At 37.3% G+C, this 27236-nt stretch overlaps 1 protein-coding gene across 5 annotated transcripts in view; it reads left to right on the top strand.

Annotated features, from left to right (window-relative positions):
- lef1 (lymphoid enhancer-binding factor 1) overlaps nucleotides 1–27236 on the top strand; it is a 157914-nt gene that overhangs the window by 105918 nt on the left and 24760 nt on the right. For 2 of the 5 annotated variants that reach the window (XM_039758152.1, XM_039758155.1), the window contains exons 6-10: nucleotides 5237–5356; nucleotides 12414–12576; nucleotides 13090–13197; nucleotides 18290–18338; nucleotides 18968–19008. In XM_039758152.1, the coding sequence (XP_039614086.1) occupies nucleotides 5237–5356; nucleotides 12414–12576; nucleotides 13090–13197; nucleotides 18290–18338; nucleotides 18968–19002 (475 nt within the window). In that variant the 3' untranslated portion in view covers nucleotides 19003–19008. The remainder of the gene's footprint in view (nucleotides 1–5236; nucleotides 5357–12413; nucleotides 12577–13089; nucleotides 13198–18289; nucleotides 18339–18967; nucleotides 19009–27236) is intronic. The other 3 variants (XM_039758154.1, XM_039758153.1, XM_039758156.1) reach the window with 3 other exon arrangements.

The following is a 27236-nucleotide window of genomic DNA, read 5'->3' as shown; positions in this document are numbered from 1 at the left end:
ACACCCCCACCACCATGTTTAACAGACGTGGTGGTTTGATTTGGTTCTTGGGCAGTTCCTTTTTGCCTCCATACTTTGCTTTGCCATCACACAAATACAGGTTAATCTCTGTCTTGTCTGTTCATTCTCGAGAAATGTGTGTGTATGTATGTGTGTATATATGTGTGTGTGTGTATATATAATATATATATATATATATATTATATATATATATATATATATTATATATATATTATATATTATATATATATATATTTTATATATATATATATATGAATTTTGTGGTCTTTGGTGGAAGCCCCATTTAATGCAAAGATGCTGAAAGATTAGCAATAACAAAAATACAAAGTCTATATGGGACCATAAGCATCTTCATTCTTTTAATTATGGTTAACAAAAGCCTATTGAGAAAACAGCTCTGTCCCCATCAAAGGCAGATTCTATTCCAAAAAACGGAATTCCTGTTTGGTACTCGTTGAAATAGTACGGTAGATGTGGCATAGTAGGCAGAACTTTCCTTTTTGTACCGGAATTGATGCTTCAGGTCATCCAAGGTGTTCTTCTCAACTCTAGGGTAAAAGAAAGAAAGGCAGTCAATGACTGTGTTGTACCCATTTTCTTTCTTATCTTGCATACCTGGGAAGAGCACATGAAACATTTACCTCACCACACAAGACTGACAACATATGCACCGTATGAGTAAAAGCATACAAAAAATTACTTTGAATTTTGCATGTATTTTTGTCTCTACACACATTTTGTGTTATCTTCAAGTTTTTCTTGGTGTAGTTTTTTGATTTAATATTCTAAACAAATCTTATTTTCTTTATATATAATGGGCTTGTGTTTTAGTATGAATATATTGTGTGTATTTATATAGTGCCTTGTAAAGTTATTCTCTCCCAACATTTTTGTATGTTGCTGGATTTCAAATGCTTATATATTACACATCAATCACCTAATCAAGAATAAAAGTTGTAAATGCATAATATGTCTTTGTCGAAAGATATTCTGTATGACCTAAATATTTTGAACATCTGACTAATCACACCTATATGAACATGCTGGACATTCATTCCAAAACCGTGGCCATGGTGTTTCCTGTAAAGGGTGAAAATCAGCCCCAACAATCTTTCCACAAGATTTTTCAGTGTGTCGTCTGGGTGAATATTTGTCCATTCACTCAAAAGATCATTTGTGAGGTCAGGTACTGATGTTAGACAAGAAAACCTGGCTCACAATAGGCATTCCAGATCATCCTAGAGTTGTTCAGTTGGGGTGAGGTCAGACCTTTGTGCAGGCCTCTTGAGTTTGGACCTGAATTTATGTATAAAGACAGTCATGAAGGAAGAGAAAAGTGCCTTTCCCAAATTTTTGCCACACAGTTGTCTAAAACTGCTTTGTATGCTATATTAACAGTACCATCCTCCATGTTTTACAGTAGGCACTATGCAGTCTGGAAGGTAGTGGTCTCCTAGCATTCATCAAACCCAAATTGGCCCATAGGACTGCCAAATAGTGAAGTGTGATTTATCACTTCAGAGAATATGTTTCCACTGTTCAATTGCAGTGTGCTTTACACTACTTCATTCAACACTTGACATTGAGTGTAGTGTTCGTAGGCTTGTGTCCAGCTCCTCGGCCAAGGAAATTCATTTAATGAAACTCCCAAAATGCAGCTCTTGTGCTGATGTGGCAAATTAGACCTTTGTTGTGAGAGATGCCAGAGGATAGGCTGTTTTCACACAAAAAGCACCAGTAACATTGTTCATAGTGGCCATCAGTTTTGTCTTCATTCTCTCCTCCACTACAACAACCAGTGTGTTCTGAGGGAATCCCATAACTGAGGTTGCCGCCTTAATCGGCTTGTTGATTCAGTAAGTTAACAGACTGGCAATCACAGAGTTCTGCTGTAGAATATGTAAAAGATGTTACTACTGTGACAGATAGAGGGAGCTATTGCTCCCTTTAACCCCTGTCCAAGACTCCAGACACCAAGTAAAAGTCCAAAAGCTGACTTTATTTTCACAGCACAGTGCACAAAGCACCCTCTCCTCCACAATACTCATTCAAATATACAATACTACACAATAATAAACTCTCCACCACTCCCAGATGCGTTGCCCTCCTACCACCCAGCTCAGCTCGCTGTCTGGAAGCTCCCACAGGCCTTTTATACTTCCTGACCCGGAAGTGTTCCAATCCCCAGTCCATGTAATCTCCTATTACTTCCGGATCAGATAAAATGTCCTTTTCTTCACCCCGGAAGCACGTCATTCCCCTTGTCCATGTGTCCCTGGACATACTTCAGAGGTGTAAGCCAAATAACCATTGTTCCTGACTGCAGCGTCTCCTAGTGGCCCCTAAGGTATCCAGCAGGGCTGTGTATAAAAACTCCAATGTCCAGGATTCCCTGCTGGCATTCGGCGCACCTCCATGCTGCAGGGAGGGCTCCACCTGGCGGCATGGGGGTATTGGCCGGGATGAACGGCCACCCATCTATCACACTGCCCATATTAAAGGGATGCAGTCTCCTAGGGAAAAAAATGGCCTCTCCTTTCTTATATACAGTAATTCTACAGTGTCCTGTTTCTCACTTATGTATACACTCAAATACTTGTGCTAAATATAACAGGTGAATCTTTAAGTAAGAAATGCATACACCCATCAGTGGGGGTTTAAACCTATTTAGGAAAACAGTTCTAGAGAACAGGAGTCACGATCAGAATGTTACAAAAGATATCTTTGAATTGTGAGATCATCAATGTCTGGGTCTCTATCAGGTTGGTAAGACACCAGCAAGAAAATCTGGTAATCTATTGAAATTAACAGTTATGTAACAATGAGATTTTTAAAATAATTGATGCCATACAGGCAGGTAATTCAGTTGATAAAGATGAGGAAAGATGTGCTCATGGTATTTGGTCAGTGTCTGACCTTTTCCTGCTGTTTGTTGATGTCTTAAGCAGTAAGAACATTAATATTATCACACGTAGTCATTTGCCTTTATAGTTTTTCATCTGTAAATGTAAATTACGAATTTAAAGCACATTATTTTGGCAAATGAAAGGAGACCATTCAGCCTGTTGTGCTCATTTGCTTAACGAATTACTAGGTTGTCCCAATATGTCATCCAGATGGTCAAACTGCCAATTTAAAAATGAATTGGTGTGGCATTCCAATTATATTGTGCTGTCAATTTCTTTTTGAACCCACCTTAAAATGTACTAATGTCTTGACATTACGAGGTTTATTAAAATGAACAATGTTCTTTATTTTTTTGAATGTTTGGTGTAGGATTTGGGCAAGGTTAGTGTTTGTTCTGGAGGTTTTGATGCTGAGGAATCTTAAGCAAGCATGTATATGGCTCTATAAAATATCTTTGAGCAATTGAAAATTCTTTAGTAATTTTTCCAGGGGAGCCATTTTTTTGATGATCTGGAGTCAGAACCATAGCGAAAAGGGGCATGAGTCTTCTCCACTACTCCGTCCAAACTAACCAATCCCCAATCCAGCCTGCACTCGCCATACTGCCTGAGCTTGTGGTTTAGCAGGAGCAAAAATGGGGAACTCGTAATGTTCCAAGATGCCTTTTAACAATCTGTAATATCTGCCAAAGTCGATGAATCCATTAAAAAGAAAAAAAAAACTTTGGATTATAAGACGAACCAAACAAAGTAATCTTTATAAATGAGGATTTATGGTGAAAATAGATAAGCAACAATAAATGCACAGCACAGCCAGAAAAGGAGTTGCCTAAAAATGTATTCCACAGCAACCAAGTCCCTATTCCTAATCTGAAAGAATAATCCAACAAAGAGCAAAAAAATACCCATAAAACATTAATTCCAAATGTAAAACATTGCTTGCAAAACTCCTCCACAACTACAGTGAGACACTCTGCCCTGAGCTAAATAGCCAGAAGTGTGGGCTCAGGAGCTGGGGGCAGTCCATTAATGGTGAGCCAAGGGTGGCCCTGTCTCCACAGATAAAACACAAGGGACTTAGGAGATCAATTTGTAGATTGTTTATTTAATAAATAATAATGTTTCAATCAAAGACATATTTTACATTAGAGAAAACATGGACATTTAAATAACAAGAAAAATATGAAAAATACCAAAAATAAACTAAAGCCAGGGTAATATCCCTGGCTGAACCATAATAATTTTGTTTACGTAGGACCCTGCCATTTTCCATAAAAACCTTATCTGTTGCTCTGATGTCATTCCCAGAATTAACGTGATTTGTGCAATAGGTGACGTCTTCAAAGCAGCCATATATAAGACCCAACTGCGTGCTTTCCCCATTATCCAAGATTAGGGTCCTGTGAGTGATCACGAGCAAACTTTTCTTTTTCTTTGAACTCTGGTTGTGTTTTGAGCTTTGAATTTTGTCAAATGATTTAGGCTTTGATGATTAATAGTTTTATCTCCCAGTTTGAACTTGGCACATTTTCTGACCTCAGGTTTCCTCCTGGTCCTTTTTTTGTTGTAATTATTCACTGTCTCTTTCAAGTCAGTAATAGTATTTCTAAACAGCTATCTTTTGATAGTTGACTAACATTAGGAAATAAAAAATGCACACAATTTCAAAATTTAAAACCATGAATATAAAAAGCAGTAACATAATGTTTACACTATAATGGTGTTGAGCAATTCATTGATTGCCCTATGCAAGGTCCCCTAATACTGCTCTGCTCATGAAGCTGCATCTCTTATTAACAAAGCAGGATTCCTTGCAATTAAATGACTTAATGTAAGGAGGATTTGACTTTATTAGTGGGTGGGCTTCAGGTGGAGGATTTTGAGAATATGGTCCGTGCCCATATACACTTTGTGGCTTTGAGGCCAACACCTTAGCCACTGGGTCACAGTACTTAGTAGTTATCATGCAGGGTGAAAAATGCAAATGGTGAACCTTAAGGGTCAGGATCCCTATTAAAAGCTATTACCTAATTTTCACCTGTAGTAAAAAGTGTCATCTAAATGATTGATGTGGTCTAGAGGGTCATTGCTTTTAAAATTACACAGTGCCAGGTTAAATTAACACTTTGCACATATATCAATAGTTTTATTACCAAATGTACATGTTTAATGGTAAATTTAACTCTGGTTATTTTGCTCTGTCCTGCTGCTGTCTGCATGGAGAATAGCACAATTTGAAATTTGTAGAGTTGTATTTTGAATTACTTTATTTGTTCCAACTCTCTCACATTTTCATTTTATTTCTTTAGGTTCTCACATCACATGGTACCTGGTCCACCTGGACCTCATGCCACTGGAATTCCTCATCCCGCTATTGTCAATCCACACGTGAAGCACGAGCACCCACATGATGGTGACTTAATGCCCATGTAAGTGTCTTGCTGGTGCATGAGCCTGCTAATATTTGTGACTTACTGTATATCTGCTATATATTAGCCAGGTCCATTTTCATAAGTCATAGTTGCTATGTCTTGTATAACTAGAACAACAGAACTCTATATACCTTGTCACAGTACACATTTTCAGGAATTTTTAGTCACCGTCTTCATTTCGATAATCTTGGCTGATTTGAAGGCAATCGCAGGGTGCTTGTGTGACATGTAGTTTGACATGCTGCTCAGCCGGAAGAACTACAGTATGCATATAATGCAGCTTTGAGGAATATGAAACACATGGGTTTTGGACTTTGCAGACAGAGGGTTCTTCAATCTGTTGTCTTTTATGTTATGTACCACAACTAAGCATGAAACAGTAGTCTATGACTCAATTTGTATTGTGATTAGGTCTTCACGATGCAATATTCACCTGATATCAAATTTTCAAAAAAGAAACGTACTTAATGTTTAGTTACTTATTATGAGACATCCATAAATCCAAAAAATAAAATTGGGGCAACAATACAAAAGTTTAAAATATAAAATATTTGCACTGTAGTAACATAAGACATGTTTCATGTTGATTAACACATACAAGTAAGAATTTCAATGCACACTGTTCCTTGACAGTATTCTGTAAATCTATAATATAAAGTTACTCAAGTGCCAAACCATTAAAATTTTAATCATTTTGTTTTCTGAATACTCATTAAACATACTACTCCAATAATGGCTGCCCTTTTATTCCCTACCTGAATGCTTTACAGACCTGTTAGCTGTGGTTCCTGACTATGAAGAACTACTTTTCTTTTAAGAAAAACCTGAATATTGACACTCTTCGTGAAGCTGGTACTTCTCCACAATGTCCCCTGCAGCTGAACACACTCATTCACTCACTAAGTGCAAAGGTAGCAGGCATAGATGTCTCATTAGACCAGAAAAGAAAGTACTGGGAATTTGGCTGCTTTCTTCGTGTGTCATGTTAGTGCATCGTGTTATTAGATCCACTGCAGCATAATTCCTCATTGCTGAAAACTATCCCTATTTAATAATAATAATAATGCATTTATTTCTGAATCACTGTCACTGAAAGGTATATTTAGTTCTCATAATTTCATCCACAATTTGTGAAAACTGTAGCTTGCTAGTCCTAGTAACATTTGTATCTCATGAGACCTGGCCCTGTATGGTACATTTGTGCTTTGACTGTTCTGATCAATTCGAAAGCAAGTCTGTGGATTCAGTGGTGCATCCATGAAACAATGTTGTGATTAGCCACACCCATCTAAGAATGTGACTTGCTAAATTAAATCTGTATATTGTGCACTGACAACTTTCACTTTCACATCATTATGCAGACATGGAATATCAGTTTTGTGAAAGTGCCAAGTTTTTCAATCAGATTTTTTAAATATACTGTTTTTGGTGAAAGACTCTTTTGATTTTGTGTATAATTTCCATCATGTGGTAATGTCATACAATACACAAAATAAGAACAGATTTCATATTGTCATTATTCTGTATCATGAATTTTGATTCAATGAAACATTGTCTCATATGTAACCATGTCAGAATGAAAAAAGCACAAAATGGTGAGAAACTGCAACTAAACCCGCTATACCTGTAAGGCATTTGTACAGCACCAGCTCTGTCAGGCAGCACATTATTGGCTGTCAGATAAAGGGACAAGGTCACAATATTTTGGAAACGTGAAACTGCGGTGAAAGTAATCATGTATTTGTCTAATTTGATATCAACTGTTCTTCAGTCATGTAATATGACATTATCAGGCAATGAGATTAGCAACTGTAGTCGCCAAGTTTTTTTTCTTTTTTAGAAATTGTGTAATGTGCCACCACTTTTACTCTTGTTTACCCTCCATAAAAGTTAGCAACATTAAACAAAAATAAATGAAAAGTGCAAAATGTGCATACAATGTCTAGTACAAACGTGCATTAGAGAACACAAATACAATACAAACAACTGCCTACTGCAATGAACAAAACAGGTGTTATAATAGTCCTTCAGGATTGACTCATTGCTGAAGCAGGTCATTGTATCATATAAGGATCCATGAGAAAATATTAATCAGGTCTTCAGATACCTGACAAGCTAATGTAGCTTAACAACTATCCAGAGGTCAAGATGAAAGAGGCAAGCAAACTTGTGCTATAGATGGAGTGATTAACAGAACAAGTGACACATATCCCAAGTTGCTCTAGTGTGTTCAGTCAGCCCACTTTTCAGTTAGAGAAAATCCCACTTGATGTAGTTGAATATTTCTGTTAATGTCAGTGTACAAGCTTTAAAGAAAATTGGTCATCTTTTATAGACTTTAAACATGGTATGTCCTTATGCTAAAAATTCCCATTTTATGACTTTCAGAGCCAGGTTTTGTAAGGAAGCATAAGCTCCAGAGGGTCTCCACTTGAAAATCCAAACCATATCTAAGGTTAAATGTCCTTGCTAGTGGACTATAGACTTCTGAGCTGCAGATCTCTGCTACAAATGCGTACTCAAAAAATGACAACCTTTTTAAGATCACAAAGAAAGTTTACAGATGAGGTAATGGCATGCTAATGGCTTCTTATAGCTGTTGTAAACTGGCATGTCAAACGTAGTGAAAAAGGGTGACTGACCTCTAAAAGACCCATAAAGTAAGTCAGGAACTGCACTGGCCTGCCCGGAAGATGCTTATTCCAAGTCAGCCCCTATTTCTACCTTGCAGGCATGCCACATACACAGGCCTAAAAATATGGGCTCTGGCTTTAAAAAGTTCAAACTATGCACTAAACGTTCCAAACAAAAAACATAAACTGCAAAAATTCCATTCTAGTCTTTAATTGAAGAGTTTATTATCAAAAAATGTTAAAATATAACCATGTTCAAGAAAGGAAAAATAAGCAAAAAGGGAATTTGCATATAAAGACAATCCACAGCAACCAAGTCCTAAAATACAATTCGCAAACAAAACCCAATAATAGAGAAAGCAGAAATGATAAATGAAAAAATGCTTAAAGAAAGACTCTGCTGCTGATGTTGTCTCTTTTACTCTGTATATAGCAAGGCAGAGATCCCATGGCATCATGTACATTGTGCCATTAATTGTATTTATGTGTACTTTTGTTATGTATATGGCTGTAACACCAAGAGAAATTCCTAGCAGCTATGTTGCCTGGCAATAAAATTCAATTTTATTGTATTTTACCAACAAAGGTCTTGCATTCTATTCTTATGTATCTGTATATATATTCACAGGTAGAGAATTCAGCTTTCTTAAAAAACTTGTATTAATAGCCCAGTACACAAAAGTAACCATATTTCCGTAAGATATTGTGGTGGAGAGTAGGAGTTTAGTAACCTTTAAATCTCAGCTTGATGATGTTTTGGACATTCTAGGTGAATGGGATAAATGGGATGGAATGGCCTATTCTCATCATGGTTGTTCTAATATTCTAATATAAAATGAGGCTAGATTCTCCAGTTCCTTTATTTGATGATGCTGGCCAGGAAATACAACCTTCGTTTCAAAGCAGATTAGCAACTTCATGAAAGAGATCCTTTGACAGTGGGTAGAGGTCATTTTACAAACACTTGCGGGCAGTACATACAGTATTACATGCATCCCTGTGAGCACATGTTCTTGTTTCCGCTACTAAGCACTTTCATTCATCTCCCAAAGATGACCACCCTACACACTCGCCCTACTCCCCAGATCAGATTTTATGATGTGGTTTAAGTAAGTCAGTTTGTCTTCCTTTCAGGATGTAAGTAGCTTTTACAGTTTTGCCAAGAAACACTTCTTTCTCCGAATAGATGAATAGATTTCCTTTCCTACAAGGTTCCACCCTGATGGACAGGCACGCAGTACTTTTATGTAAAGGTAGTGAACACTCTGAAATAATCATATCAGCCGTATACAAACTTTTGAAAAATGTACTTGTATCTAATTCTGATTTCACTGCTAACAGCATTTTTTCCAGAACCATTAAAAACATGAAACGTTATTTGGAAAAGCAATTCATTTATGTATGTTCTTCACATTCACCCACTATCACTATAACTGTTTATTCATATTTTCTGATTTGTTTAATTTTTCTCTCTTGTACATAAGTTTATTTAGTACAACTATAATGCATCCAGGGGAGCATAGCTGGCACAGTAACTAGTTAGTGCATCTGTCTCACAGCACTGTGTGCCAAAGTAGAGAACTGAATCCAGGTTCAAAATGTTTGAAGTTACAACAATCTGTTTTTCCCCAGTCACTGCACATTCATCCCACATCCTAAAGACATGCATGTTATATTAAGCAATGACTCGATACTGTTCTGGTGTGAGTGGGCATTAGAACATGAATTATAGTGCTCTGTAGCTGACTAGCCGCCTACATATATTTCTCAAATATGAAATGAAATACCCAGTTTAGAAAATTGATTGATTTGGATGTGGAGAGGGGGTAACATTTCATTTTGATTCACTTTATTCCAATGGTGTGGTTTCACCACCTAGTGGGTTGATAAAGTCAGCCATACAAGTAACGTAATGTGTAACCAGTTATTTTCTTTATTATATCTAAAACTATAAGATTTCAAGCAGTGTGTGTAAAACCCCATAGCTCCTGAACTACGGAATATGCAATAAATTGGCGGTGGAACATACTATTGGCAGTGGTTCACATACATTTTCTTGCCATTTTTAAGTAACCACATTTATGTATGCATTTGTATTAAAGTATAGTCATCTATAATTAACAAGCACAGTCTGGTTTAATTAATTACCCACAAACCATTGTATTGTAATTGTACATATTGAATACATTATTCAAACATTTACAGTGTAGATTGAATAAGTATATGAACCCCAATGATACATCAATAAAGTGAGATGGGAAATGTTGGGTTAGAGATACTTTATTATTGGTCAAATTCTCCAAACATTTCGAGTTTGCTTTTCACTAGCAGCATCTCTTGATGTGAAGAATGCCTTTGCAAAAAGATCTCTGATTTATGTTCAAGAATTGCTGATTTGTGTAAAGCTGGAAAGAGTTACAAAGTCATTTCAAAGAATTTAGATATTCATTACTCCACATTTAGACAAACTGTATGTAAATGAAGATTTAGTACTGTTTCTGCTCTCCAGAACAAAAATCACTCCATTATTGAAGTTTGCCAGTGACCACCTTGGTACTTCACAGCTTTATTGGGAAATGCTTTGTGGATTGATGAAACAAAGCTTGAATTGTTCAGGTAGAATATGCAGCAGTACATATGGTGCAGAAAGAGAACAACATAAAAACATCATCCCAGTAATGAAGTATGATGGAGGGAGCATCATGATGTACAGCTGATTGGCTGGCTTAGGGCATGGACAGATTGCCATCATCATTGAGCAATGAATTCCCAAGTTTATCTGGTTACACTACAGGGAGATTGTTATAGTAGTTGTCCGCCAGTTGAAGTTCAGTAGTAGTTGGTGATCCTCAGCACAATAACCCTAAATATCCAAATAAATCAACTACAGAATGGTTCTTTAAAAAAAAAAAAAAAATCTGTCTTTTGGAGTGCCCTAGTCAGAGCCCAGAACCCAAACCAAAGGAGATTCTGTTGAATGCTCTTAAGGAAGCCATTCACACCAGATATTCTAAGACTATGGCTGAGCTGAAACAAGGAAGAATGGTCCTTAATTCCTCCTGAATGGTGTGCAGGTCTGATTTTCATCTCCTGGAAGTGCTTGTTAGAGCTCATTGCTTAGTCCTAAAAATTATAGTTGTTAATGTGTTATTATCATACACATTGTGTTTGTACTTGTGACTTAGATGATAATCTGATCACGTTTTATGACAAGTTCACATTGGAAACCTGGTAATTTCAAAGTGTTCATACAATTTATTTTGGGTCACTGTACACTAATTACATTGTACAGAGATGTCAAGTCTTCAAACAAAAGAACCTGCACTTCTGACCAGGGCATCCCACTTTTTGTGACCAATCAGACTAAGATTTTGTGTGCAGAAGACCTCTGCAGCAACAGTCAAATTTTTAATTGTAATTTGTTCTTTTCACACTTCTATTTTGTTTTTTTTTTATTCCAGGAGGTATTTTTGACAGAGAAACTGTCTTCCAGTTATTCAGAACAATGGTAGAATTGTGAAACAAGAGCTTGTGTAGTGTGCCTCTGTGTTCAAATTAAAAGCAAAAACATCCTGACTTTTCACAGCTTTCATACTGATAAAGCATAGAGAAGAAAATACATTCAGACCATCAAAAGTGATGATGAACTACGTGTTGATATATACTGTATCATTATGTATGTTTTTATTTGACACTACAAAATCTGATTGAGTGCATTATGTGTATAATCTGCCTTAATACTGATGTTATCCTGAGACATTTTAACTGGAGCCATGTTAGTGATGTAGCTGCTTACCCCTTTCACTGATCACTCTTTAAATAGTATCCCCTCCGCTGTAGATGGTAGGGTGGTTTGCCTTCTGCTTCCTGAAGTCTATTACCAGCTATTTAGTTTTGCTGACACTGATAGTTAGATTGTTGTCCTGGTACCCTGAGTTAGTAGGCAGTTGTGTTCTCTCTAACCTGACTCATCTTTATTGATAATCAGATCTATGATTTTGGTGTTGCCAGATAATTTAGTGATGGAGTTGTCTCTGTGTTTGGCCACACAGTCATAGCAGGGAGCTCGGTACACAATCCTGTGTTAAGGGTCAGCGTGGAAAATGTGATGCTGTCAATCCTTACATGCTGAGGTCTATTGGTCCTAAATCCAATTGCAGAGGGTGGCACCAAGCCATAAATTGTGTAAGTCTAGTACACTAACATTTGATGGATATTTGTGTCTCATTTTTAAAGAAGCCAGTTACTGTGCTGAGAGCAAACAAATAACCTTTCAGTGTCTAAACACATGCATATTGCACATGCAACAATGCAACTCAGGGCAGAGAAGAAAGACTCTGCTACATGCAGTTTTATTTGCTTGAAGTATACTGCAATTGTTTGTCCCTTAACTAAGTTTTCTTTTTCTTATCCTTTGTCAGGAAACCTCAGCACGAACAGAGAAAGGAACAGGAGCCGAAAAGACCGCACATCAAGAAACCTCTAAATGCTTTTATGTTGTACATGAAAGAAATGCGAGCAAACGTAGTGGCAGAGTGCACACTAAAAGAGAGCGCAGCCATCAATCAGATCCTGGGGAGAAGGGTGGGTAATTTATACCAGCATTGCATGAGCTCATGTTTTTAATTAGCACCACTTTGGGTAACAAAAGTCTGGCATAATAGTCCCTGGTAGTTTCTGCCTTAACTTATTAGCCCAAAATATACTGGCAGATAAAATCCAGAATGAAATTAAAGGGCTCGACTGTTTTCTGAATGAGTTTAGTGATTACTGTAATTATCCTGAGAAAAACATTCCATTGTTCTCCAGGCTTAGAGGATCTTCCTTCGAAATTATAGTAGTGTCTCATTTATCTAGGCCTCTTGCCAAAAGTCCACACCACATGTAATGTCAAACTGCAAAAGTGCACAGGAGTGTTTGTAGATATTGTGATTTTTGACAAATTTTTAAGAGCAGAAATTAAGCTTTACTGGTGTACTTTTCTGCTAAGGTCAAACTCTTCACAAATGACGCTGCCCCTTTATATAATAACTTTTGTATTGTTTTATTATTAGGAGTATTAATGTTCCACTTTCTTTTTTCTTCTCACTACAACAGTGGCATGCATTATCCCGGGAAGAGCAAGCTAAATATTATGAACTAGCACGCAAAGAAAGGCAGCTTCATATGCAACTTTACCCAGGCTGGTCTGCAAGAGACAACTATGTATGTATCAATAAAGACTTCACCTATGAAAGGCTGTGTAGACGTGTGAATGTGCTCAGAACAATCAGAATCATTAAAAATAAACAGAAGAGGTCTTAATGTCATGTATTATTTTGTGTGCAGTCATAGTATATGCACCTTTATTTACTTAATGTTATGTATCATACTTTGTAAAAAGGAAATGTACATATCTGTGCTTGCATGGATGTCTGTGTATGATTGCTGGTGTATATGCAGTGCCAAGTGAAAGTTTGTGATCTTCTGTTGTAGTTATTTCATAATACTTCCTGTTTTGGTGACTGTGAACAGGTGACTGAATATGTGGAATGACAATGAACTGACAGCTAGGCCTATTTTCCTGAGTTAGTCCTAGTTCAAATGTTGTTGAGAATTTTCTTCACAACTACAGAGAACCAAATTACATCCAGCTGGTTTGAGATCAGCCTTTAAGCATATAAAACCATGAAATGTAACATGGTACTAAAAGTTCATTTTTTGCATTCACACTTAGACTTCTTCCCTGTCCAGTCAGTGATGTTCATGGTGAAAGGTTTCACCAGGACTTTGAAATGATGGAAAAGTGGTATCAGGGCAAGTAGAACCCATCAGTGCTTGCTGATTGTTGTTAGACACTGAAATAAGAAGCATCAGATGCAGAGTACAAACAATACAGATGCAGTGATTTACTGATTGTCCAAAGGGAAAATTCAGACTTTATAGAAGCTCATCAAAAATAAAACGATTATAAAACCCAACATCAATTTTTTCCCGCCAACATTGGGAAGTAACATTTAAAATCAATTTACATTAACTTGATACCCAATGCATTTTTTTTTGTTTCTGATTTAAAAAAAAGAAAGAACTTTTTTTTTACATTTGCATAAGGAGCTACACATCTTTGACAGTGCTGTTGAAAATAAAGCTTTGTTGATTCATGTGCTCAAAAATCTGATTTTCATTTAGCTGCTGGATTTCAGAAAGTCTTTTTCCCCCTACAGAGGCATGTCAAAGCTGTTTTTCTCATGAACTACTAAGCGTGTGGCCAGAGCAGAAGAAATCTCATAGTTACAGTTTGTGACTTGCTTAAAAGAAAAGTCCAGAAAATGCCTATGATCATATTCTTCAAAAAGTTCATAATCTGTAGGCCCAATTCAGCTGTATGTGACTAACCTAAAGTGTACTGTTTCATTTATTTAATTTTGGAAATTGGAAACATACTTTCAAAATGTTATGTTACAACTATTTATTATTTCAGACCTTTCAACAAACTTCCTAAAATATTTAATGTACTAATAATAATAATCTGAGATGGTGTTTGCAGGCGTATGCATGCATGTTAAATTTGTGTGTATAAATGTATGTTTATTTAAAATGTTCTTACGCTTACAGACATACATTTACATGTGTTTATGTACAGTATATGCTTGTCTGTATATCTACTGTGTGTTTATGTGAGTGTGTCTGTATATATTTATATGTATGCATGTAAAGTAATTACAATGAAAGTGATTATTACCATATTGATGTCAGCTGCATGCTCACTTCATATGAAGTTCATACACACAAAACTTCAATCTAAGCAAACAACATTTATAATAATTATTCTCCAATAGTCCAAATATTTAAATATAAATTCTGCAACAAAAATAGTTGCAACTAAAAGTAGTTAACCTGCTTAAGTCAATGCCGGTGTACAGAACAGGTGACAGTCAGGTAAAAACGATACCACATCCAAATGTAAAGAACAGTTTATTGGTCCAAAGCCTGCAAATAGGGCTTCTGAGTATTTCATACGATCCCATGGGATGACAGTTGTAGCACTGATGCATTGTGGCATGTAAATATTCAGTTGCTGAATGGTGTCCTGTGACATATCTAACCAAGCACTGTGCAGCTGCTCCTCCAGGGAAGAGAGTGTTCCATTAAGGGTGTGAAGTGGACTGCAGTTGGTGTTCAAGAATGTTCCATACACAGTTTATCAGGGACCAGTCCTGAACAAAAAGTTAGACAGACAAGAAAAGCTGCTCTCTGATGATCAGACATTATCCTACTGGAAAATGGTATCTGTCAGATGCATCACAAAAGACCATACAGTCATTTGCTGTGTCTTCTCAATTTATCATTGTGTGATTAAACTACTTGTAACTAGTAGCATGTGGTAACCAGCAGTCTTTAGCAATGATACAGTGAATGTTGGCTAATCGGGAATGTTGGGCATACTGCAACATTGTCCCAATCATCTGCCTATAGAAGTGTAATGGTTATGAATGGGACTGATCTCAGCAGATGATTTAAAGTTAGTCTGTAGCATGTCAGGCTGTTTGAATCTGACACAAGCTGGAGGTTGCCACTTCCTTGTAGATGATGAGGACTGTTTATGTAGGTATGCATAATTCAAGAGTCCTTCAGTAGTGCCTTTCAGGACTGGTCAAAAGCTATTCTGCTACAGCTATACCAGCATGTAGGGTTAATATTCCATGATAAGTCAGGCTAGCCACCTGGCCTCAGGCAAAAGATTTGGCCTTAAACAATCGTAATATTAGAGCAAAAAAATGACATGCACACATTATCAAGGCATGCTGTAGTAACATTACTTGTGTATTATAATCCTTATATGACCGGACTCTGTCTGGCTATAGCCTTTCTGTGGTGAGTTCAATGCTCAAAACTATCTTGTAACAATTGTGTGTATAATTAAATTTCAGAATAATGAGTGTGTTGTCTGTGTGTGTGTGTGTGCGCGCATGCAGTTTTATAATATACACATGTACATTCAGATACTTACACATTTATATATGTTGTGGAAGTTGACCCGGACACAGACAGGCAGACACGTTCATGTCACCCACAAACACGTTTATTTACAATATTTACAAAATATATGGTCACTAAGACCCACAGTCCACAAGTGCACAAACCCCAAAGTCACAGTCCTGGCCACAATGCCTTTCTTTGGGCCGCCTCCACTCTCCTCTCTTGCCTCGTCCTCCTTCCACCCGACTCTAGCCTCGAATTAAGGGAGACGGCCCCTTTTATGCATGACCCGGATGAGCTCCAGGTGCTTCCGACACTCCCCCGTTGGCCACGCCCCAGCATGGCGGAAGTGTCGGCTGTTTTCCTGGCAGCTCTCCGGGTATCCTCCAAAGTCTTCCCCCCAGCACTTCCTGGTGTGGCGGAAGTGCTGGGGTAACAGGTCCCCAAGGCATTGGGGCGCCTCCTGGCGGTCACCACGGGCCCCTACAGGTTGGAGCTTCCATGCCCTGTACCCGTGGTCCCCAAAGCAACCAGGAAGGCGCCCCCCACGTGATCCAGGGTGGGCGCAGACCCACATCCGGTCCCTCATGGCGTCCCAGCCGGGCCATGGCCCCTGGCATCCCTGACAATGTATACTTGTATATACAGTGGCTTCAGGAAGTATTTCGACCCCTTTTACATTTCACATCTTTTGCTATGTTGTAATGTTATGCTAAAATCCTTTAAATTTAGTTTTTCCCCTTATTAAGCAACACTCCATACCCCAGAATGACAAAGTAAAAAAAAAAAAAATGGATTTTTGATTTTTTTTATTCAAAATAAAAAACTGAAATATTACATTGACACAAGTATTCAGACTTAAATCTGCTCTAAATTCCCCGCCTGAATTGTGCACTCACACTCATAGTCTATTGGTACTTGCCTCTTGTGTGTAAATGTGTGTGTTTGTGCACATGTATATGTACTGTATGTTTGTATATATATAGCGTATATGTCTGAATATATGTACATTTGTGAAATAAACTAATAGATTTATATATGTCGTGATCAATATATAGTACTTTAATGTTGACTCTTCTGAAAGACAGAAATTAGGGAAAAATTTTGCAAAAAAGAACAAAATTTACATTAGTGAAATTGAGCAAATAGAAACAATGGCACTAAAGCTGTTTAATATTTAAACTGCCATGTTTTTGATTAGAAGAAGGGTGTGTGTATGTGTCTGTATGTGTGACTGACTTTGTTATAAGTGTGGCTCCAGCACTCATATTCACTACACCATTTTCAAGTCAGGTTTGTGGCATTTACTTGCTTCCTTTGGACAAATGACATGTTTGTGTTCTGATCTCCATTTAGAATTTTCCATCCTCTTAGCACAAAATGATTTACAGTTTTTATTCAGTATTGATTAAGCATATTACCCTTTGAGTTTTTACCATGCAGTTCTCTTCCCTGAGTTTAAGCAGTATTTTGTTATTTGAGATCTTTTCCACCCTTGAGTCTATAGTACCTGCAAAATGAGGTGTCAAGATTTTATCTCACCACATGTCATTTAAACCAGATCTTCTAATAAATGTAATATTCTGTTTACCGTCGTCTAACTAAGATGCCTCTTCACAGTCTAAAATTCCTTAGATAAGAACAGCAAAAACATTTGTGTTTTTTGGAGAGGGCATTTGTCAGTTAACAATAATTGTTCCAGTGATTCCATTCAAATATTGAAGCATTAATAGTAAATACAGTATTTTAATACCTTTGATTATTTAATGCCCTTCAATGCATTTGCACCCCCAGCTGTATGGATTCCTACCATGCATATATTAGTACCGCCATTAGCTCCGCCACCCTGTTCATCAGGAGAATTCAGGCATTATGCACCATAATTGGAAGTTAATGCTCAAATATAACACTAAAAACTTGTTTGTGCCCTAGTTCCAGGCTTTTAATGTTTTTTTTTCTAAATTATTCCTGAATGAAGCAATACAGGCTAGCTGAAAACCATTAATGATTTCTTAGTTGTTCAAGAATGATATTTCTGTAAATATTTGTCCAGTCTCTTAGCCCTGCACCAGTGAAAATTATAGCAGTGCACATGATGAAGAGTTCATCTGGTGTTGAGAAAGTAAAATCAAAGTGTCACATATGCAGAATTGTGTAATTAAGCCAAATGGCGAGCTGATTGCAGAAAAATAAATGGAGAGAAATGTGGCTTGTGTCCAACTGATGCATATGTAAACCATGCAAACTTGAATAAGGGGGGTTAAAAAGGAAAATGAAAAGGTTTAGTGAGTATGAGTGCTGGGGCCACACTTTAAGTGTTCAATTGGATATTTTCTAGGGAAAGAAGAAGAAGAGAAAGAGAGAGAAGATGCAGGAACCGGCATCAGGTAACAATTCAATTTTTTTGTCTGCTGTTCGCCTTATTCCTGTTTTTAGTTTGTTTTTAAACATTGACAATATCCAAGTTAATGGTCTGCAGTGCTCTGCAGGTTGGCATATTTTGTAGAAAAGAAAAAACAATCAGGCAAAGATATGAAGAATCTTGGGTCAGTTAATCAGTACTTTGCGTAGCACCTTTCATTGTGGACACTATCTCAAAGCCATTGAGAATGTCATTTATTGTGAGATCTAACATATTCATTTATGAGAATTCACTTTTTTTTTTTTTTTTTTATAGTTCCCAACCCACCATTCTAGTCTTTTACCAACACTTTGGAGATCAATCAGTTTGCATTTTGCCACATCACTGCAGTGTTACATTCACTGATTTCTTCCTTGCTGGTTGAGCAATAGTATTTGCACCCATCCTTTTAGATGCACATTTTTTGAGTGAACATCTGCATTAGCTCCACTTGAGGTTGGTGGCTTTGGTTTGTAATAATGGGTGCTGCTCCCATCTCAATGGAAATATGGCTGCTGTTGTCAAAGTGTGTGTCATCACTGTGTATAGTGTTTGTAATGTGTGCTGGGGCTGGGGAAAGTAAATGGAAATTTTAAAGGACAACATCTTCTGCAGGTACAGGCCAGAGAATGAAAACAGCATACATCTGAGCAATGGTAAGGAAATCTTCAATTATTTCTCCCGAGCATGATTGTCCCATATTTTCCCCATTTTGACTGTAAGCATTAAGTTTTTTTCTCTTTCAGATTCCTTCATTTTTGGTCAAATGTGATGCTGCTTAGTGTTAGGGAAAACAATTTATGATTCAGAGCATTAAAATTAATCCTTGAAATATCAGAAATAACCTCCAGCACTAGTGTGGGCAAACTTTCTAGAAGTGGGCTGAAATGTCAATAATGTCTCAAACAGTGGACTGTATAAAATGTAGGTGAGCTCAGGCAATCTAGCAAATACAATGCCTATACAAAATATTCAGCTCCATTGACATTTTCTCATTTTATTGTTATGTAACATTGAATCACAGTGGGTGTAATTTGGCTTTAGCAGGATTTTATAGTAGTGGCCAATTGTCAGTATCAGGATTGCTGTTCCTGATACAAATATGCTATCACGTGTAACCACAATATATAATGCCTATAAAAATCTTGTTTTTGGTTGTTTTCATGTTTTATTGTTACACAAACCTGAATCACAGTGGATTTAATTTGGAATTTCTGATCACCCAGTACTTTTTTAGCTGCTTTCATTTGCAGTTTCTTAGTGGAAGATGCCTGTGGCCTAAATTAAATGTAAGAGGCCATGAAATGTAACAACTTGCACCCTCTTCTGTCTTTTTGCAAAACACAAAACTCCTGGTAGTCCTCATCATTACTGCTAAGGCCGGTGTTTCTGACACATACTGGATGGCAGTGTTATCTCATTACACATACAGCGTGGTTGTTACTGTTTGGGTGTGGAAAGCATTTCTGTACTCCGGTTTTTATTTAGGCAGGTAATGTGTGCATTGGATTGTAAACTACAAAGTCTCCAAGTTCAGTCCTTCACACAATGTGTGACCCCTCACCTTAGGCCTGGCATTCCTTCTGCCTATGCCCCAAGTGTTCATAAAATGTCTTTATATTTACTTGATGACCATTTTAGCCACATTTACTAAGGATGTCTACCAAATATACATTAATAATTATGAATTTAACCCTGTTGATACAGAAATGTAAATTGAGTTGTAATGCTGTTTTCCAAGAAATAGAGTTTTGAATATACAAGGGCGATCTGTTTTGTGATTTACCACAGCCATACAATTTCTTTCAGATTAATGAATGCATTTACTTTTTTCCTCAGATTTGGCCATGTGATCATGTTTAAAAAAAAAAAAAAGAGAGAGAGAGCTCATCATATTTTTGACAACTTGAGGTCCCTTTCTAGATTTTCCTTATTTGATTAATAAGATTTTTTTTTAGCAAATATGATGAGGGCACCTCTCTCTCTCTCTCTCTCTCTCTCTCTGCCATCATAACCCAAAAGAAAACACTTTAGTGGTTAAGTCAGAGAAGCATGGAGAGATGATCAAAGGAAGCATACACATATCCAGCAAAACAATACACCAAACAAAGAAATATCTGCCCCTGGAAACTGACTACTATCTTTTGATGTCCTTGAGTATCTGGAGAATTGGCCCGCCCACATCAAATGCATTGCCTCAAGACCCCCAAAAATCACTTATTTCCTTGCTTACCTTCCTTCTGATGTCATGATGTACTGAAAATGGAAGCCACAGTTGTTGGAATTTGGAACAAGCTACCTAGTCATGTAGTGGAAGCAGAAAGATTGGTAACTTTTAAAGAATCTGGGTGAAATATACCTTATACCTAAGGGATACCTTAGCTGTTAGCTAAACAAACAAACATGAAGGACTGAATAGTCTCCCCTTTTTTGTCACATTTCTTGTGTTCTTATGTTCCAAATTCTGGACTCTCTTGTCAATTTAACGTTTGACCCAGATTTTCCAATTTTATTATCAGTGTTCAACTGACATAGTGTGTTCTTTGAGATCTACATGGGATTTACTTCCAAGGTCATTAATGCCCTTTCAATTTCTGCAACCATCTTAACAGAATCCATTCTGTTATTCTTGAGTTTTATTACACATACATTCCAAAAGCCACCCTTCCATTCATTTTCTTAACCTGTTATTCAAGGACATGGCTGTGGGGAAATTGATGCTAATCCCAGTGGTCATCAAGTGGAAGGCAGGAACAACACCTGGGGAGGACACCAGCCTGTCACAGTGTGAATAAGCAAACACATATGCAATACCAGTTCGCCTAATCTGCATGTCTTTGGAATGTGGGAGAAAACCAGAGCTCCTGAAGAAAGCCCAAACAGACATGTATAGAACATGCAGATTCCACACTTGGAGCACCCAGGACACAATCCCCAGTGTACCAGTGCTACCACTGTGCCACCATTCCACCCCATTTCTAAGCCTACCCATACATAAAGAAGTTCTTTGTCCAGCTTTACATTTGCTTTTCAGTCATAGTAGGCATTAGGGTCCCATCTGTCCCAAGCTAAAAACTTTGACTACCAATTCCAAGTGTGGAATGAAGTCTTTTGTAGGGGGTAGTTTGGAGTGGAAAGGGACAATTACCCAAACTCAGCTCATCAGTTCCATAATGACATCTACTTGAGATATGAAGGTCACCAAGGTATTGCTTTCGGCCAAACATTTCTGCATGATACGTGTTTTTCTAGATTCCTGGATTGTATTTGTATCTTTGGAAATTCTTCTGGCATGCCATGGGAATTACTTATGTGTGTTTTCAGCACTAATTATCATTTGTATTAGAAGACAATTTTATCCATATTAATTAGCTTTGTAAGAAGTGCTGCAAAACTATAAATAAGAGTGTGACATTGCGACAACTTTGAGAGGCAATTAAATAGTGTAAAATGGAGACACAACAAAGGGAAAGAGTTGGGGCACCACCTTGGTAATCCCATATAACACTGGCAAACACACATTTTGGTGCCTGAAATGTTAGAACTGTTTCTGGGTATATTTAACTTGCTGATTCCAGTTTTCCCCTATCAGCTGTAGTTTTTGACATACATAACATATGCCATATACCACTCTTCACTCTGCTCACCGATTAAAAATCAGGATATTTTAACGTAGTGTTTAAATTAATATCATTTAAATATGAAGGAAACATATTAAATATAAAAAAAAAGTGTACTACAGGAAAATCTACTTATTTCATACCAAAAGCACAGATTTATGATGCAAAATTTCCAGTCATTCAACAAACAAGAAGCTCCTTTTGTAAGACTTCCGAGAGTGGCATATGCTAGGACAATCCCACATAAGATTCTAACAATAGTCTGCCAATTTGTGTGCATCCCAACTTAATTGGTATCTGGATTCCACTGTTTTTATGTCTTGGTGAAATTTTTCACCTTGCTCTTCACTTAAGTCACCAAGTTTCTATGTAAAGTGATCTAAGTGACTGTACAGATAATGGACTTTAACACTCATGTTACAGCCAAGCCTGTTGGAATGAAAGAGCATATCCTCTACTAATTGTGTGTAGTTGTCTGCCTTCTTGTTGCCAAGAAAGTTTTTCACAACAAGAACAAATGAAGAGGAGGGATATGATTCACTTTCATTCATTGATGCTGTGAAATGTGGGTCTTTAATAAGTTGTCTGATCTGTGTACCATCAAAAATTATTGCCTTCAGTTTTTCCATGGTAAGTCCAGGTAACTTAGACACTGTATATTCAATGCACAAACCATCTTTATTCAAAGCCTTTACAAATTGTTTCATCAGGTCTAGCTTTATATGTAGTGGTGGCAATATGATTCTGTCATGTGCTACCAAAGGTTCATTGATTACATTTTGTCCTCCATCCACCTTATATTCCCTCGGAGGCCAGTCTTTTCATGCCCAATATTCATGTTTGGCTCTACTATCCCAAAGGCATAAAAAGCAAGAATACTTTGTGTAGCCACTTTGTTGACCAAGAAGAAAATTAACCATCTTCAAGTCTACACAAATCACCCATTGATGTTCTTGGTAATTTATCTTTTCCAAGACTAAAGAGATGGCCTTGTACTCTTCTTTCATCCTGGTTGTGTAACCAATTGGAATAGAACCATATTTGTTGCCATTATTTAAAAGAACACATTTCAAACTACGTTTTGAACTGTTGACGAAAAAAGATGCTACTCACTTGGGTTATATTCTGAAAGACCAATTTTCTTCAGAAGGTTTCTGATGTCATTGCAGAATACTAAGTTGTTGTCTTCGGTAAAGAAACTAGAACTGATGCGGCCTATCCAAACCAATTTTCGGAATCTGTGCCACAAATAACCTCAGGAGCAGGCATAAAAACCAAGACACCAAGAATTTTTTTTTTCTGTTGGGCTGTGTAATTTGAAAGAATGCACAAAAAGGCAACATGCAATAAATTGCGAAGACATCTTTCCAGACACAAGTTCAGAACAGAACTGAGAACAAAATGGCTAGTTCTCAGATTATAAAGTCACTCGGTAGGAAGGAGGACAACGGAAGTGACGTCAATGGTGGAGTGGCTGTCAGACTTCCATTCTGCAGAGTGAGGAAGAGAGAAGATCTTAGACCACAGCACTAACCCCTGGTTTGGTGGATAATTATAGTAAGCTCTGTCTCCCTTGACAATGGATAACAATATGGATTTTTTTTTTTTAATTCATGTACCAAGAGGTGTGGTAGAGAGTAGAACTTGGGGACCTTCAAGTCTCTACTTTATTTTGGAGAAATTCGGTGGCTTACCAAAAATTGTACCAAGCATATTTAATAAATTAACATCCCACATAGGTGATCTCCATTGAACTAATGATTGACTTTTAAAAACAATCTGCTACACCCACAATGATTTAGGGGTGTCATATTAAACTGGGTGAATACTTATGACATCAATGATTTAGAGTTTTATATTTAGTATTTTGACTACTTGGCAGAGATCTGCTTTCACACTTAGACATTAAAGAGTTTTTCTTAATCAGTATTAAAAAAGCCAAATTAAATCCACTCTGGCTCATTGTCGTTTAACAATAAAATGTGAAATCATCCAAGGGGGGTGAGTACTTTTTGTAGGCATTATAGTGAGTTTTTCTGGCATTGTCACTATTGAGAGCTTCATATTCCATTAGGAGACCTTGGTCAAAGAGTAGAAATATACATCCTTACTAACCCGTGGAAGGCAAGCCACAGGTCTCTCATAAGGACCTATGTTTTCATTTCAGTCAGAAGAGAGCCTATTAAAAACTGTGTGGCAGCACATATGTAGGCCAGCACCCCAGTTTTCAGCATACACTTGCAGTGTTAAAGAAACTGTGTAGAAAGCTGTAAATATGACGATCCGCAATGTTTTATGTAAGAAGTTGCTGTTTGATGGGGCAGAGGGGTGGCGTAGTGTTCTTCCTGAGAGATGGCTATTGTCTGGAGTAGGTGCTTCTAGTACTCATAATATGCAGGAGAAATCTTCATAATAAAGTCACATAACTAATATTATGAAGGCCAATCGCTGACCTCTTATCCCTTAATGTGGTGATGTCCAGGTTTATAAAGACTGTAGCGGTGTAAAGAGAGCCTTTTTTAATTCCGTTAACCTTGGGCACACTGGAAATTTTCTGTTCTACTCTGATGAATCAATCGCCTTACATGATATGTTTGAACCTTTGGAAATGTTTGCGTTGTTTCTGCAATAGTTTAAGTTCACTGGGTAACTAAGCAGTGAGAATGCAAGGAAATTGGCCTCATAGGCATAATTTTTGACATGCACAGGGCCTGCTCAAAGATTTTTTTTTTCTTGTTCATTCTTACAGATAAGTAAGACCAGTTTCTGCATTCTTCCTCTAACCATACAGATCCAGCACACAAAGGGATGGCTGAAGTTAGGGACAGCTGTCCTTTTTCATGTTGGCTTCCTTTTAAAGTCCATTCCACTTTGTATTATTCGCTAACAGTCAGCAAGTCAGTATTTTTAAGCACCTTAACAAGCCAGATAAACTGATGTTCATTTTAGGTTAGCTAGTGACTGTGTGTGGCTGAGCTGTTGCTCTGGACTGGCCTCGTGTTCAGGGTTTTTCTTTCCTTGCATCTGATGTTAACAGGATATCATTTAACCTGTAACATAAGACTTATATTTGCAAAATGCACGGAATATTACAGTGAAGTAAATTATCAGGTGAAAATTAAAGTGGCATTTTTAATCTCACTTTATTTAGTTTTGTGTCACATGTTGCCGGAGCCTAGCCATGCTTCACTGTGTGCAAGGCAGAAAACAGTCCTAATGCAAGCCCATCCTAAGTCCCACTCACCCACACTGAAATATAAGGGTAAGTCCATAATTACCTGTGCTTTTGTATTGGCTGCACAGCTTTCTCCGTGCACATGTAGAAACATGGTGTGTCTGTTTTCACAGTGGTAAACATTCAACCTTGATCAGTCAGTTTCTCTTATTGCTTTCTAAGAGTAAACATGGACACACCATGCTCTGTTTGCACCAAAGAAGAGCAGCAAGCAGTAATTTGCTTTGGTATAAACAGTGAGTGGAGCAGCCATGCTTATTCCTAGAAAGCAAAATGAGGAACTGACTGATGAAAGTTTAAACTTTACTGCTGTGACCAAAGACACATCGTGCTTCCACATTTGCACATTGAAAGCACACAGCCAACCCAAACAAAATTATCACAAAAAGTGCAGATAAGTACTGACTTACCCTCATAAAAGTAAATGGGGTCATTTAAACTAACCTGCACATCTTTGGGGATATATGAGGAATGCTGAAGCACCCAATAGAAAACGAATGCAGCCATTGAGGGAACGTGAACACCCCACTCATACAATGTCTGGCTGCAGGTGTTCAAATTCAGGATACTTCATTTGTGACACAGCAAAAGATAACACTGTGCCACTGTACCATCCAGGAGAGACATGGTGATCTGGAATTGGTAATGAAAATATTTGAAGACTCACAAATATGAATGTGTGAACGTGCATTTTAGAAACATAAAACTTTCTAGAATAATACATTGAAATGGAAATGCTTACCAACCAAAGATGCATTTTATGAGGTGGAATTCTTGATGATGGACGTCCTTTGCTTAAACTGTGCTTAATTTTTTTTTTTTTTTTGTGCTTTTTGACAAGTAAATGTATTTTTGTAAACAAGCAGGGAGAGGTTTACATAGGACCAAAGGCTACCCCTTTAGCATTTGGTGAATGGCAGAAACCTCTCATATGCGGGATGCAAGTCCTTCACAAATGATAAAAATGGATAAATTATTAATATGGACAAATTTATCCAAATGATACAGCATCTAGATAACTGTAATGCACAGTGTGCAAGGAGAAATATGGATAAGGCCTGTTAAATCAATATTCATATTGAAATGCACAGAATGATAAATAGGTAACTTTAAATTATTAAAGTCAAACAGATGCATTTCTAAATTATGTGTGTACAGGTATATGTATAGCACACACATTCTCATACATACATGTGCACAACTTTTCCTCCTTTCTCAGGACCCTCTGAAACAGGGGGTAAACAGGTAACAGATTGTAAAAATCAAAGTAGATGGATAGATAAAACAGATGAATCATAATAGAATAATAAATAAAATAGTGCAGATATAGGTTTTTAGGGCCATTATTGTCACAAAATGGTACAATTAGTGAAATATATTTAAGAAATAAAAATACAGCTTTTGCTGAATAGTCAGTACAATGATGGATAAGGAAAATAGATAGCTACTACAATTAAAACATAAAAATAAAAGTATTAAATAAAAGTATGCACTACATACAATTAACTAACATCTGAGTAATTAAACACATATAAAAGATAGTAAATCTGGTAAATACCCAGTTAAAAGAAATACTAGATCATACTGTAAAAATTGAATAATTGATTCACTGAATTTAAAAAAATAAATAAAGTACAGTAGTTTGTAGCAAATGATATCCATCCATCATCCAACCCGCTATATCCTAACTACAGGGTCACAGGGGTCGACTGGAGCCAATCCTAGCCAACACAGGGCTCAAGGCAGGAAACAAACCCTGGGCAGGGTCCCAGCCCACTGCAGGGCGTGCACACACACGCACCCACACCAAGCACACACTAGGTGAACCCGGGTCTCCTAACTGCGAGGCAGCAGCGCTACCCACTGCACCACCGTGCCGCCCCGCAAACAATATCAAAAGCATCCAAATGTCACGTCATGTGAGATTTTTTCAGGGACGTTTTTCATAGCGTTTGTTGTTGTCCAGTGTTAGTCACAATGGACACTCACTCTGTCAGAAATGTTATCTCTGTTTTGCATGAAAATATGA

The sequence above is a fragment of the Polypterus senegalus genome, chromosome 7, assembly GCF_016835505.1.
Source record: "Polypterus senegalus isolate Bchr_013 chromosome 7, ASM1683550v1, whole genome shotgun sequence".
In the NCBI taxonomy this organism is placed as follows: domain Eukaryota; kingdom Metazoa; phylum Chordata; class Cladistia; order Polypteriformes; family Polypteridae; genus Polypterus; species Polypterus senegalus.
This window is presented reverse-complemented; position numbering and strand designations above follow the sequence as displayed.